The 15,346-nt window shown below is 41.9% G+C and overlaps 1 protein-coding gene across 5 annotated transcripts in view; it reads left to right on the forward strand.

The window, feature by feature from the left end:
* The window catches only part of TTLL5 (tubulin tyrosine ligase like 5), a 163,471-nt gene that overhangs the window by 54,870 nt on the left and 93,255 nt on the right, over positions 1–15,346 (forward strand). For all 5 annotated transcript variants that reach the window (XM_048484960.1, XM_048484959.1, XM_048484958.1 and 2 more), the window contains exons 23-28: positions 1,198–1,318; positions 3,069–3,215; positions 6,080–6,183; positions 9,360–9,487; positions 10,128–10,241; positions 12,685–13,062. In XM_048484960.1, coding sequence (XP_048340917.1) covers positions 1,198–1,318; positions 3,069–3,215; positions 6,080–6,183; positions 9,360–9,487; positions 10,128–10,241; positions 12,685–13,062 — 992 coding nt within the window. The remainder of the gene's footprint in view (positions 1–1,197; positions 1,319–3,068; positions 3,216–6,079; positions 6,184–9,359; positions 9,488–10,127; positions 10,242–12,684; positions 13,063–15,346) is intronic.

The following is a 15,346-nucleotide window of genomic DNA, read 5'->3' on the forward strand; positions in this document are numbered from 1 at the left end:
GGCCCAGGGAGGCAAAAACAGAAAAAGCCTCCCCTTTGCTGAAAAGCCCTCCATTATCCTCCGTGGGACTCTGTGCCAGCCAAAAGGGGGGCGTATGCCCAAAAGGGTGGTGTAAGCCCAAGCTTGTGGCACCAGCTTTCCGACATGCAAAGCTTTCTGACAGGCAAAGCTCCACCCCTGGCCACGCCTCCAGAACACCCGCACTAGGATGGTGAGGGTGCAGGAGCGCTGATGCAGTGCTTGCCAGTGTGCCTGCCTGCCTGCAGATCTGCCCCTCTGCCAAGTAAGTTCCCCAGGGAGGGCAAATCCACTGGCGCAGCCCTGAACCACCTCCATAGGATGATTCAAGCCCTCCCCCTGGTTTGGAATGTCAAGCTAGTTTTTTTAAAGCACTCAATATGTTTATATAGGAGGCCTCTTACATCTCTGAAGCACCATGGCAGGGCTCTATTGTTCAGTGGACAAATCAGACACTGCTTATGAGGAGGCAGAACTGTAATCCGGGGCTATGTAAGGGCTTTGGTGCTTGTAAACTTCCTCCATAATTTGTATAATGGATGTGGTCCGCTGTCCCCATTTTTGCCAGTATCTTCTATAGCAGCATTTCCCAACCTGTGAGTCAGAAAGCCTATGAAAGAAAGTTGCAGGGTTTTGCAGTTTGATTTATGCTTGTCATGTTTTTTAAAGTGGGTTTAAGTATTTTTGAACTTGTGCATCATGTGGTGGAGTCTCCTTCTTTGGAGGTTTTTAAAGAGGGGTTTGGACGTGATGGCCCTTGGGGTCTCTTCCAACTCTATGATTCTATGTTACCGAAAAGGTTGGGTGCTACTGTTCCATAGCATCCTGTGGCATCTTAGTGGAAGTCTATTACACAACTGTTTTTTTGCTTTGAGAAGGGAATTTGGGCTTCGATTTCTCTCTCTCTCTCTCTGTCTGCCCCCCCCCTCCCCAACTCCTAAGTTCTCTGGCTGCATGCTACTTTCTTCATACCCCCTTTGCCTCATGGTTGACAATGAGGGCTAAAGTAGCACTCTTCGGACAAACATAGTTTAGGGGACTTATTATTGATCCATAGTACAAAACATTCCTTCTCTGCTTTAGCAGTGATTGCTGTACACTGAAGGATCTTTTTTACGTCAAAGCAAGGGCATTTTGGTTGCACTGCTGACTGCCACCTGTCCCTCTCTGCTTCCACAGCAAAGTGCAGGCTCGCAGGGCTTTCTCTGCCTACCTGCAGCGGGTCCAGCTGCGCCTGAAGAAAGAGGCAGGGGATCATGTCCAGAATGCTGCTTGGGTGGCCAAGGAGGATGAGCAAATGGTAAGCAACTGAGAACTTCTCCAGCTCCTTTCGAAGAGGAACTAATCTGATCTTACTCAGCATTTCAGATTCACGGGGATGATGAAGCAGATTCCCCTCACGTAAGGCTGAGTAGGAGTGCTGTTGGCCACTGCAGGGCTAGCTCGCTCTGCTTCTGTTACTGAAATTACCTGCATGCTTATCTTTAAATTGGTGTAAAACTGTTGGTATGGAGAGTCCATATGTGAAGAGTGTTTGGATTGGGGGGTGGGGGTGGGAGCTGAATGGCGCATGCTTGGAGGGCTGTACCTTTTCTGTAGCCTTCTCCCATATCTCATATGGAGCTGACTCTGGGTTGTCTGCTGACCTCCAGAGATGGAAATGGAGCTGTTCTGTCTGCAGCCGTGGGCTGATAGTGCTTAATGACTTCAGTTCACATTTCGAGGCCTTGCCCTCAGACGGCAGTTTTCTCAGCTCAAATGGAGACTCTGTGAAAACAGCCTGTGGGGAAGGAGCCAGGGTAGCTCATAGATTAAAAGCCTTGTGTCAGGAATTGGGAATAATCAGTTTGCCTCAGTGGAAAATGTTACCCCTGCTCTTTCCAAGTGGAAAATTGAAACTGGCTTTCTGAGGGCTGCTTTGTCTGCTGTGCTGTGAAAAGTAATGTTTAAAAATAACAGATCAAACCAACCTAATATAATGCTAGTGAAAAGCGAGCTGTGAAATTCAACGCTTTGGCTACGAAGCAGTTCATTTGCATGCTAGCAGGGCATCTGACCAAAAGTAAATCCATAGTGGAGACAGAATGTTTGAAGCCGAACACCCACAACAGGCCTCTTGCCTTAGTTCTCAGCTTGCAAGGAGGGCAGTTTTCCAATGCCAAAACTACCACTGGTTAGTGATGTAGTTGCAGGGGCACGATGCCGTGTTCTTGCCAGAGTTCCTACAACGCATGAGCCCAGGGAGAGTGTGACCCAGAGGCTGATGCCAGAGATGCATGACGGTGACTGGAGGGAGGATGGGCTTGGTCAGTGTTGGTCCGTGCTGCAGAGCCTCTGTTCAGAGGTGAGCTTTCCCACTCCCTGTTTTCAGTCATCGCGGGTTCTTTTAGAACTCCTGAGCCTCATGGGTCACACCTTTCCTCTGTAACTTCACTGTTACGGCCTAGCTGCACACTGTGTTAGGAATTTATATAATGTAGGTAAACCACTGCTATCCCCATGGCTTCTGCTAGCCCCAGGAGGGAGAAGCCTGTCGATTTTTGTTGAAGCTAATACCGGTCTGTGTGTGGGGGGGAGTGGGGGGTGGGGAGTGGTGGTGGTACCAGCTGAGGAACAGCATGGGGAGAATGTTAAGACCCCTCCCCCCACACATACCTTTCCCAGCACAGAACTGTTCCAGAGTTCTTCTGTGGCTGCATTTTAAGTGCAAACTATATGTTGGGAGATCGGATCTCAGAAGTCTAATGTAACATCCTTATTTGGGCCCTCACTGACTTTTACTGCACATGATTTCTCTAGTTCAGCCATTCTTCTTCCTCTTTACCAACAACATTTTTTACAAAGATGGTTTCTTTCTGCTTTTGGTTCTGATGCTGATTTGATGGGTTTATTTAGGTTGGTTTTACTGATTGTGCAATGCTGTATGTTTTAGCTTGATTAAAAAAAATAGCAAGACAGATTGTGGGCTGACTGTGGCCCCAAGCCAGGTTTAAAATGTCTTCAACAAACGACAGGAGGGGAAATGGGATAACTTTGTTTCTTGGTGACAGGAGCTGGTGGTTCGCTTTTTGAAACGAGCAGCCAGTAATCTTCAGCAGTCTTTGAGGATGCTGCTCCCAAGCAGGCGCTTGGCCCTGTACGACCGCAGGCGCATTTTGGCTCACCAGCTGGGTGAATTCATCATCTGTTACAACAGGGTGAGTTAAGTCAGATAAATGCAGAGGATCTCCCAGATCACAGCACTGTCTCTTGCTTGCACTGGTCCCCGGGTCAGGGCCTTCCGTGACGTGTCTGCCTACTGTTCCCTGTGTAAGTTCAGATGTTGCCAAAAAAAAAAAAAAGTGAGGAAATACAAGCCATTCATACAATTGTTTTTCATGCTTCTGTTGTAAGGAGGCTTTGCATATATCCTCAGATAATTCATGAGTCCAAAGGGGTTTTTTTTGGTGCTCACAGACCATATTGTGAGACCCTGAAATGCTATTTCAGAAATTATTATTATTATTATTTATATTTGATAGACCGCCCAATACCCAAGAAGCTCTGGGCGGTGTACAGCAACAAATCCAAATGCAGTACAACAGTAAATTAAATACAAATTATAAATTACAAATATAAATGTTAAAATCCCATAAAATCACAAGCAGCAACATTATTAACCCACATTAATTAATTAATTCAATTTAAAAAAATAGAATTTGAATGTATCGCATCCGATCCAAAGGCCGGGAGGAGGCTAGCAGTACCAAGATGGTAAAAGTATAATACAAAGGCAGTGCTGGAGATGGTAAAAAAGTGCAGTACTGGGCATCAGAAGGGGGCAGGCAGTCTGCGGCTGACCTCCCCAAAAGCCTGGTGGAACAACTCAGTTTTACAGGCCCTGCAGAACTCACCCAGGTCCTGCAGGGCCCTAACAGATGGAGGAAGAGCGTTCCACCAGGCAGGGGCCAGGGCGTAAAAGCCCTGGCCCAGGTAGAAGTCAGCTGCATCACTGAGTGGCGAGGGTCTACCAGCAGGTTTGTCTCTGCAGAACGCAGAGAACTACTAGGGACATATGGGACAAGACGGTCACGAACGTATGAGGACCCTAGGCCACAAATGGCCTTAAAGGTCAATACCAACACCTTGAAGATGATCCGGAATTCCACTGGGAGCCAATGCAGGCAGTGCAACACAGGGATGATGTGATCTCTGAAGGAACCACCCCTAAGAAGCTGAGCCGCCACACACTGGACCAGTTTCAGTTTCCAGATCAGCCACAAGGGAAGGCTCACGTAGAGCAAGTTAAAATAGTCTAGCCTGGAGGTGACCAATAAAGGATTAAGCAGGATCTCCTGCTTTCTTACCTCTTTGTAGGCTGTACTGAAACCTGTGTTCACATCAGGCCTCGGGATTTGGGTTTAAACTTGATGATGCCGCTGAGATCCAAATAAGCCACCCAAAGAAATGCATGCAAATGTCTTATTCTAAATTTGGAAGCAGTCTTGCACTGGCACACGCAGTTCTGGATTAGATGAAGAGTTGAGTTGATGGCTTCCAAAGGTTGCTTTTGCCCCTCATATGGCTAGTAATTACCTCTGCAAACTTTGCAGCTATTCTACTGTAAAGTGGGCAGATCAGCACACTGAGAGCAGAATCCATAGAATAGAATAGAATAGAATAGAATCTTTATTGGCCAAGTGTGATTGGACACACAAGGAATTTGTCTCCGGTGCATATGCTCTCAGTGTACATAAAAGAAAAATACATTTGTCAAGAATCATAAGGTACAGCACTTAATGATTGTCATATAGGTCTAGTAAGCAATCAGGAAACAATCAATAGTAATGAAAACATTAAATGTAAAATCATATAATAAAATGAAATGTCAGCACAGGCTATAGTCATACAGTCATAAGTGGGAGGAGATGGACAATAGGTATGATGAAAAAAGTAGTGCAGTAATTATATAATAAATATATAATAAATAGTTTGACATTATCGAGGGAATTATTTGTTTAACAGAGTGATGGCATTCGGGAAAAAACTGTTCTTATGTCTAGTTGTCTTGGTGTGCAGTGCTCTGTAGCGACGTTTAGAGGGTAAGAGTTGAAACAGTTTATGTCCAGGATGCGAGGGATGCGAGGGATGCGAGGGATGGGATTTCAAATGACAGGAGAAATCCTATAAAGGCAGCCTTTAAACTCAGAAATGTCCTGTTATTTGAATGCTGGTACTTTTGCTGCTATCTTTAACATTTCTGTATAAAACATAGAAACAAACTTTTTGGGTGAGGAAGAAATATTTTAAAATGTACAATGAAGTTTACTATTTAATTAATACAAAGGTTGTGTGGCTAGATCTGCACATACAACTTTAAGGGAGTTAGGGTCCCTTTTTAGATATACATGATAAAGTCTACACTGCTTGTGTAGCAGATATCCTTTCATGGGGCTTGCCTTCTTTTCAGTGATCCACTAATTTTTTTTAACAAAGGTGGTTTTGAAGTAAGGTTGCTCGTTTTGGATTGGGAAATCACTGGAGTTGTTGGGAGTAGAGATTGCAGAGGGCAGGGTTTGAGGAATGCAGGGATCTCTAGCACGGTATAATGCAATAGAGTCCACCCTCCAGTGCAGCCATTTTCTTCAGGGGAATTGCTCTTGGCCACCTGGAGAAGAATTGTAATAGTGGGAGATCTGCAGGTGCCACCCTCTGGTGAAACCTCTTAACTTTTTGGGATCTTCTTAATTTACTGAATTGCATTGGTTCTCTATTGTAGTATTTATTGTATGTACCACTTTACGTTCCTTCAATTCAGTGAGAACTTTAGAAAGAAGCCTTTAAATTGCTGAACATTTTAAGCTACAGAAGTGCATAATAAGGCTGTTACAAGACATCAAGAAATGCCAATAGCCGATATTTTCTAGTACCCACTGCCTGCTTTTGGGATTTTCTTGACTGAGTAAACCTGATGACCTGCTGAAGTCCATAACCTGGAAAGATATGGTCTGTTATACCATGGCATGTTGTAGAAAGGCTGCTTTAGTGAAGTTACTGTACTGTTACTTTTTTTTTTTTGCAGGAAACAGACCAAATGGCTGAGGTAAGATTAATGAAAAAGCAGGACGAAGAGGAGGAAGAGGGGGTAGATGCTGAAGGCTTTCAGGAATTCATTAGCAATGCAAGGTATAAATGAACCTTATTGTCTCTTCCAAAAAAGTAATCTCAGTTTTCTCTTTCTTGTTGATTACCTCCCCTGATTGATTGCTGTTTATGGTAAAATACAGACTAGAACTTTGGATCCAGTGATCTCAAACCTGTGAGAGACCCGAGTTTTGAAAGAGAATTTTTTTCAGCCCAGTAAAATGTTACATTACCAGCCCCAGTGGATAATTAGGCTTTCCTTGTTTCTTATTTCAAGGGACTTCTCCTTAATTTTGAGGTGTGCCCATGGAAGAGAACTTAGCTGCAGAAAACACCTTTAATACTTCACAAAGATGATACATTCAAATAAAACACTTGTAATGTTGTGGCACGTGCAGTATGCATTTGCTCCATCTTCCTCCACATGGATTGATTGGCTGTGTGCAAAACAAACATGTTGTGGTGCAGTAATTACCCTTACACAGCTTGTTCAGCATCGAAGGGACTGCTAAAAAAGAATCCAAACAAATTTAGCATGATTTTCACACATGCATTTGTTGTAAACTACATTTAGACATGGTGCACTTTTTTGTAATCATTTTCAGAAATCATCACCCATGAATCTGTACCCTCACTTGGGGTGGGGGGTGGGGGGAACTTGAGACACATGTTTGGCAATTACATTGGCCAACTAAGAATATTGCCGCCGCCCCCCCAGCCACACGCACACTCTGATTCTTTGTAATAACTTTTGTTTAAAACATATTTTTATCCCCATGAAAGGATAGCGAGTATTTCCTGTGAAAGTTTAAATTCTGTTAAGTATTTTAAGCCACCCAATAACTTATTGGGGTTAGTTTGCTGAGGCTCAGTGCTACCTTAGTGAGTATCTCTACGTTTGGAACTAGCTAATTTGTGGGATAATGCAGCCCTGTTTGCTAGGAAACAAGACCTATTGTTTAAAAAAGCTGTGACCAGGCCAAAATGAAAATGTGTTTTGATTGCTTCACTGGACTGTAGTCAGGTATGAGACAATTTGCATGTCTTCCACAAGGAAGCACACTCCTGTGTTTTGTATTTTGCATTTCCTGCAGAGAAAGGTATTTTCATTTCATAACCAGTGTGGTGTAGTGGTTAGTATACTGAACTAGGTTGTGTAAGGCCCATGTTCAATCCTCATTCTGCTGTAGAAGCTTGCTGGGTGGCCTTGAACCAGTCACACACAAACAACCTAATCCACCTCACAGGATTGTTGTGTGGACAACACTGAGGAGAGGAGAACAGTGTAAGTTGCTTTGGGTCTCCACTGCAAATAAATCAAGTAAATAAATAACATTTTGAGATGGATTAAGTTGAGAATGATACTTCCCCCTGCTGAGATGTCATTTTTCAAATGTAAATGTTCACGACAGTCCCATCATGTGTGTCCTCAACAAAGAAACTTTAGTACTTGCAGAGAGAACTATGACATAGACTCCATAAGAGTTTTGTGGGGGCCTGAAGTTCTAAATTTGGATTTCCCACGTCCACATTCATCAATTTTAGTTGGTTTACAAAATTAGAGCTCTGAAGTTCTCCACATTCTGCCCTGCCTTCTTTTTTCAGTTCCTTCTGGGGCGTACAGTGTCATCTGAAGCAGTTGTATACCCTTCTGAGCCTACTGGAATCAAGAAGGTTGTAACTATGTTTAAGGTGCCACCCAGTGTTTGTACTTTGAGGGAAGTCATTTACCTTCTTTGCCGCTCATAATTTTTAGGAGTTTTCATTGTTCTTTCGATGCTTGAGAATTGGTGTAGCAGCATGTGAATTATAATTTTCCAATAAAATGTTGGCAGAAAACAAAACAAAAATCAAATGTGCCATTGCTTGGAGTGTTTGGTTCGACCTGCTTGACCTGGAAGTAGTTACTTTAATTTTTGGAGAAGGTCTGAATTGGAGAAGGCTGGTGTACCTCTTGGTGAGCAGTTTTGGTCTCTTGGGATGGTGCGGAGTGCTGCTTTTCAAACTGCCCGTATTTCAAGAGTAACATGCAGCAGCACATGCAAATTTCCCTGCCTGGCAAGAATCTCTGGTTCTTGGGTTCAAGAGATCTATTTAGTATATTGCTTGGTTTCACATTTTGCTCATTCTTAACTTTAGTCTTATCACTCTAGTTATACTGACAGTGAATTGTTGTGTATTTTAGAGGCAAATACAGTCAGACATATTGTACTGTGGGAATGAAGAATTTGTTCCTACGTACTTCCTCACGCTTTTGTTTTAATGGTTTCCCACACAATGGTAAAGCTGCACTAAAGAGAAAATTCCCATTTTATGACAAAGATCCTGAAGTATAGTTCTACAGTGCTGTTAATTGAATGTTTGGCACTGATCCCTAGAGTGATAGTGACCTTGGTCATTGGGGTGGAATTTTTAATCTGTCAGCAGACACATGCACTATTTCTTTGACACTTGTAAAAAAAAATCTTCTCCAGAACAATGCATAATCTTTTTATTATTATTAAGCCAGTCCCTTTTTTGGATTATTACTAGCTCTCCGCATTCCCCCTTGCCCCCCTCACACTGTTGGCCCTAAAGACTTGGAAAATATTGATCTGAAATGTCCTGCAATCCTTTATAGTCATTTGAACAAATGCTTTTGTGAAGCCTGCATTTGTTGCCTAGCTAGACCTGTACTGTTAGTCAGGGACTTAAATGAAGATGTATAAGAACTATTGGGAATCCTGGGGCACATAGTGGTAAGCTGTTGTACTGCAATCAAAGATCTGCTCATGATCTGAGTTCAATTCCTACAGAAGTTGGTTTCAGGTAGCTGGCTCAAGGTTGGCTCTGCGTTCCATCCTTTCGAGGCTGGTAAAATAAGTACTCAGTTTGTTGTGGGTAAAGTGTAGATGACTGGGGAAAGCAATGATAAACCACCTAATAAATGTCATGATATGTCACCCCGTGGGTCAGTAATGACCTGGTGCTTGCACATGGGACTATCTTTAACTTTTTAAGAACTTCATTTTTTTAGTTATAGGTTAGTTCTACAGTTTTGTGTAGAATTTCAGCTGAAGTTCCTTTGAACAAGTTTCCTCATAATTGGAATCAGTTCAGTGTCTTCTTTCCTTTCCCTGTTTGTTTTACCTGAACCTCTATGTACTGCCTTTGTTATGTCACCACATAGTTAATACTGGATACTTCAGTTATTGTTTTTCACTCCCTTCCTGTCTTAGTGAAAGTGATTTGGAGGAGGTGTTGACATTTTACACGCACAAGAATAAGTCAGCAAGTGTCTTCCTAGGAGCCAACCCTGGAGCTCCAAAGCACAGCAGCTGCCAGTTGGAGTGCAAGGCCCAGGGAGGTGAGTGTTCTTCTTGCTGCTGGTTGCTCCCATAGAGATGTGGAGAAACATCAGGTTAAACCACACCAGATGCTGGAAGATTCATGAATGATGTATTGCTAAATAGCAACTTGGAGACCCTCAATTCAGATTGGGTCTGTAGCATGTTTAACTGTTCCCCTTGCTCTTTTCATGACCTGAAAGATTCTCCCCTCCCCGTTGCTCTTTTCCCCACTGGTGGAGACAAACAGATTACCTAGAGGAGCAAGCAGCAGTTCCAGATCTCTAATTTGATCTTTAGAGGCAAGAATCCCCTGCCCCACATAGGTTATGTGGAAAGACTGAGGTTGGGTAGCTTAGATTTTTCAAGGATGGGGTGGGGGTGGGGTTGCGCTTAGCTGTCATGAGGTAACAACATATTAGCAAGTAGGGATAGGGAAATAGGATTGGCCAGCCACTGTGTCTCTTGTGTTATCAATCTCACATGGTGATTGTGATGATAAAATAGAGGAGGGGATTATAGTATATACTGCCTTCAACTCTTCAGAGAAGGTGCAGTATAAAAATGTGTGAAATAGACAATTGGACAGCAGTCCTTCAAGCTTTCCTGCAGCATGGTAGTAACTAGAACTGTTTTCTGTTTCCAAATTTCATTTTTAAGATCATTCAGGAATAATAGAAAAAACTGAAAAACAGCAACCTGAAATACCAGCTGGTGAGGAAAATGCGGTGGAGGAGTTGAGAAGTGAACAACCCCCAGAAGCCAAACCATACAGTAAGTGAAAATCCAAACTTGGAAAAGTCTAGATTTCACAATATATGGCACTGGGAACAGTTACTATTAGGTTCTGACAGAAAATAGTAATATGGTAAATGACATTTGCTAGCAGACTTTCCATCCCCCTTGTTTGGACAAACAGTTTAACATGGTAAGAAGTTTGTGTGGGTCCGAAAGCAATTGTTAATACTGAAAATTAGACTAAAGCTGTAGAAAAACATGAGAACTTTCATAGTGTCAAAATACAATCTAAGCAACATTCCTGAAGAGTTTGAAGACCATGTAAATAACAGATTTGCATTGCTAAATTCCAGTGAATTGAAACTGGAAGCACTATGATTTGAAAACAGAGAGAGTACCTGGGAAGAATGCACAAAAACTACCCCTGTGGCCAAAAGAAATAAAAAATCTTGATGGATGACTGAGGAAACTCTTGAAATTATTAAAGGGAGACAAGAAGCAAAAGTGAAAGGTGAATGAAACGGAATAAAAAATGTAAATGCAGTGTTCTAGTGTCTCACAAGCACAGACAAAGAGAACTATTATAACAACCACTGTAAAGAAATAGAGAACAACAAAAAAGAACAAGAGATGTGTTCCACAAGATCCAGAAAATGAAAGGGAAATTTAAAAGCATAACTAGATGGAAATATATTATCTGAACAGGATAAAATAATGAAAAGGAGGGAACAATACACTGAAGAACTATATAGATGAAAGAATGATAGATTCCTTCCCAGAAGAATATTTTGAAGAAGAACCTACAGTTTTAGAAAGTAAAGCGAGATCTGCACTGTGAACAAGTGGGAAAAACAAATCCCTAGGAGCAGATGGAATATCAGTTGAGCCATTCCCATTCTCAGAAACATAGTCCACCAAAATCTTGAAGAGAATATGCAAAAAAAAAAATGGAACTCAAACAGTGACCTGCAAACTGGAAATTTTATTTTATTTATTTATAATTTTACATACCACCCCTCCCCCGAAGGGCTCTGGGTGGTGAACAACATAATAAAACAACAATCACATTAGAACCCCATTAAACAGCATTAAAACCTTATTAAAACAGCAAATTAACAAAATTACATTAACAAAATTACATTGGCATCCAGTATTATCCATTTATGTTCCAATTCCCAAAAAAGGAGATGTCAAAGATTGCAGCAACTATTTCTTGCATGAGTAAAGTGATGCAAAGATTGCAGCAACTATTTCTTGCATGAGTAAAGTGATGCTCAAAATTTCACAACAAAGACTGTTATTATAATGGATCGAGAAGTTATTGATGTTCAAGCTGGATTCAGAAAAGGAAGACGCAATAGAGATCATACTTCAAATTTATGTTAGTTGTTGAAGCATATGAGAGAATTTCAAAAGAAAATAAGCTAGTGTTTCATAGATTACAGCAAAGTTTTTGTCTGTGTGGATCATGAAAAGCTGTGGTTGGCTTTAAATAAAATGAGTGATGCGCAATCTGTACTCTGGACAAGAGACTACTGCTAGAACCAAATAGGAAGAAACAGAATGGTTTCCAATTGGCAAAGGTGTTGGACAAGGATGCATTTTATTTCCCCATCTCTTCAATCTGTATGCAGAATATACCACAAGGAAAGTTGGATTAGATTTAGTTGAAGGTAGAGTGAAATCAGGAGGAGGAATGTTAACAATTTGAGATATGCCGATGATACCACATTATTAACAGAAAATAGTGAAGACTTGAAACAACTTCTGCTGAAAGTTAAAGGAGTAAGTGCCAAAGCAGGACTGCGGGTGAACATCAACAAGACAAAAATCATGGCTACTGGAGAATTACTCAGCTGTGGGGTGGACAATAAGGAAATTGAAATTTTGAAGACTTACTCTTCCTTGGCTCCATCATCAACTCAGAGGGAGACTGCAACCAAAAAAGGACAAAGAAAAGATGGCTTCTAATTCTAATAGAATTAATTTATGGCAAAAGCTGGCCAGACCAAATAATTATCAATTCTAAATAATTATCAATTCTTATGTTCTAATTAACCAGTTGTCAAGTTAGTGAGAGCTCTCTGGAAAATGAGCAAATGTCCCTGCCCTTTCAATTAGGGTTTTTAATGATTGGTTAAAAAGCAATAGCTGGGCTGCTGGAGCTATACCTTGTGTTTGCATTCTGTCCCTCCCAGATTGTTACATGTTTCTTGCCATGATGTTTGAATTGGAGAAACTCTGTGTTGCCCAATTCAGACATCAGACTATGATTTGCTCTAACCCAGAAATGCAGAGAGAAATTCAGAGTGCAAGGGAATGAGGCCTACATCCTTGTACAAATCAGCCTGAAACTTTTAAGAAAAATACAGCTTTTAATGGTCTTTTTGTTAAAATACTGAGCTGGAAAATACAGGTGAAATAATTGGAAAAATATGGAATATCCTAATCACTTTGGTTATACTTTTTTTTAAAACAGGGGTCCCCTCATTAACAGAAGATGAAAAGAACACACCACAACTTGCCCCCTCTATTGCGGCCTCGAGTGTTCCTCTTGCTAGCCTTCCACAAAGCTTCAGCTCTCATGTTGTGGCCTCTGAAAACGCGGAGGAGGTGGATCATCACTCAACGCTTTCTTTTTCATCTGGTTCTGGATTGATTCCTTTCCCTTCTTTCCAAAGTGCATCAACTGAGACCTGGTCTAGCTCAGCAAAAAATGCCCCCCACCTGTCATCAAACACCGGAGGTTTACACCGTTGTCGGTCCGGCACCTACACCACTGCCCCCTTCTCTTCTTTTCAAAGCGCTACGCAGATCTACAGCCAGAGATTGTCTCGGCCGTCCTCAGCAAAATCAGGTGAGCTGGTGGCACATCAGCTGTGTAACTGGCAGAATGTTGTCATTGCTTTGGAGCTGTGTAAGCATCTAGCTTGGGGAATTCTTACCTATTTCCTACCAGAGTGTTGCTTAGAAGAAAACGACATCTAGTTAGCTTCATAAACTGATCTCCGTTGAAGTCCTAAATCAGTTGTGTACATGTGGGAGACTTCTGGCAGCTTTGTGAATTTTTTTGCATTTTCAACCTAGCTGCTGTTGGCGCATGGCATAGCTTGGCAGGGTTTCCTGATAGTCCAGGAAGCAATGATTAAAATTTACCCATGTGAAACTTCTTAGGACCAAGAGCAAGGCAGCAGAGAATAATCTATTAAAATATGAATGGGAAGTTAACAGTCCTCCTTTTGAGAGAGATTTTTTTCCAACTTTATTAATGTACAATTAAAAAATGCTATGTCAAAACTTTAAGATAGCTTTTTTTAAAGTGAGTGTTTATTTTTAGTCACATACGCAGCTCTTGGTAGCTCTAGAATTTTTTGTATCGACAATATACATGAAAGGGAAGCTCTGAATTCTAATCCAAGAGGGCGGTGGCTTCTGGGAATGGGGTTCTTTTTTGCATCCTCAGATTTTTTTTTTCAGCTGTCCAATAAGGATATCAGCACTTGGGAGCTTCACTGCTGAATGGCTTCTTATTAGTTGTAATGAGTTTTTCTGTTACCTCTTCAATGTGTTCTTCCTTCAAAAATACCAGTTCTTTAAAAGATCACAGTGCTTTTTAGTATTACTTGTACTCTGCATTCTTATCTCTATCTTTCAAGAAACATCTATTTCCTAGCCCTTTCCTCTTTCAGGCTAACAGCACAATGCCTAATCGATGAGGGGAATGACTAGAACAATCAATGGCCCAGTGACCTCACAACTGTAGAAGGAACGTGAGGCTTGCCTAAACAAGATATGCCTGTAGTAAGCTTGCTGATTATAGGTATAGACCCCAATTTGAGCAATACCAGTTAAGTCTTCTCAGGTGACTCATTGGCGACCCACAGATGAGTGCATGTCTGCCATGTAATATGTCTATCTCTTCTCTAATGTTCCAGCTTTCTCAGTATCTGATAGTAGATTTTATTATGTGAGCTTTTTTCACAGTTTTTGATTATTCATCATAGTGTCTTCAGTACAGTCCTGCTTGAGGACTGCGCAGGCTCAGACTGGCCATGGGGATCTGATTTGAAATCTAGAAGCTTTTGAGCACTTGGGGTTCTCTTCCCCTTCCTGTCTGAAGCCAAGAGCAACAACCTTCGATGTCAAAGCGTGATGACTCCATTGTCCTACATCTTAGCTTAGATTTTAGGCAAAAGGTAGTGTCCAACTTCTGTGTCTCAGGACATCACCCTTTCAGTGTTTTTGCCAAATCCTTAGTTCACAGATGAACAATCAGTCTATACACTTGATGTTAGGAGGGCATTCCTTTTTTATTTAAGTTACACAAATTCTTTTCAACAAATTTATCTTCTTAAGAAGGTTCGAAGCCATTTCTAGATGGGTGGTTTCTGCCATTAGGTCAGCTTACACTAGACATTCCCAAAATGGATGATACCGTCCCCTTGGGGGCAGGTGGAAACATCAAGGTGGGCAGTGAGGAATTTTTGGGTGGTAGGGGGTGGCACAGATATTCCTGGGCCAGCTGGTGAGAAAAAGATCTTGTCTTTCTATCCTTGCTGTATGGTGATTTGTGAGTTTTAAACAAAAAGCAGCAGCACTCTCCATGCTGTGTAGCCCTGTGGGGAGGGGCAACGAAGGCAAAGAGCCCATCACTGTGGTTTTGCAATGCAAGATTTTTTTTTCAATGGCCCTCTCCTTGCTGTATAGGCCTTGGGGGGAACCAAGGCAAAGAGCTCCGTCGCCATTGCTTTCCAAGGCAAGATGTGTTTTTTAAAAGGAAAGGCAGCAGCACTCTCCTTGCCAGGTAGGCGGGATGTGGGGAGGCAATGATCCCTGTCACCACTGCTTTGCAAGGCAAGATTTTTTTTAAAGTGGCAACCTGGTCTATTCCATTCATGTATCTCTGACATTACTCCATGGTTGTGGACCCCAGGAGAGATGCAGCTGCTGGGAAAGCAGTTCTACAGTTGTTATTTCTTTTGACAAGCCTAGGTAAGCTTGCTACTCTTACATTCCAGACTGCACAAAAGACATGATGAAAACCAGGTTGCGCTTACCTGTAACTGTTTTTCATTGAGTGTCTTCAGTGGAGACCCACAACCTCCCTCTTTTCTCCTCTGTGCGCTACTGTCTCTTCTAAC

This window comes from Sphaerodactylus townsendi, linkage group LG02, assembly GCF_021028975.2.
Source record: "Sphaerodactylus townsendi isolate TG3544 linkage group LG02, MPM_Stown_v2.3, whole genome shotgun sequence".
NCBI classification, from domain to species: domain Eukaryota; kingdom Metazoa; phylum Chordata; class Lepidosauria; order Squamata; family Sphaerodactylidae; genus Sphaerodactylus; species Sphaerodactylus townsendi.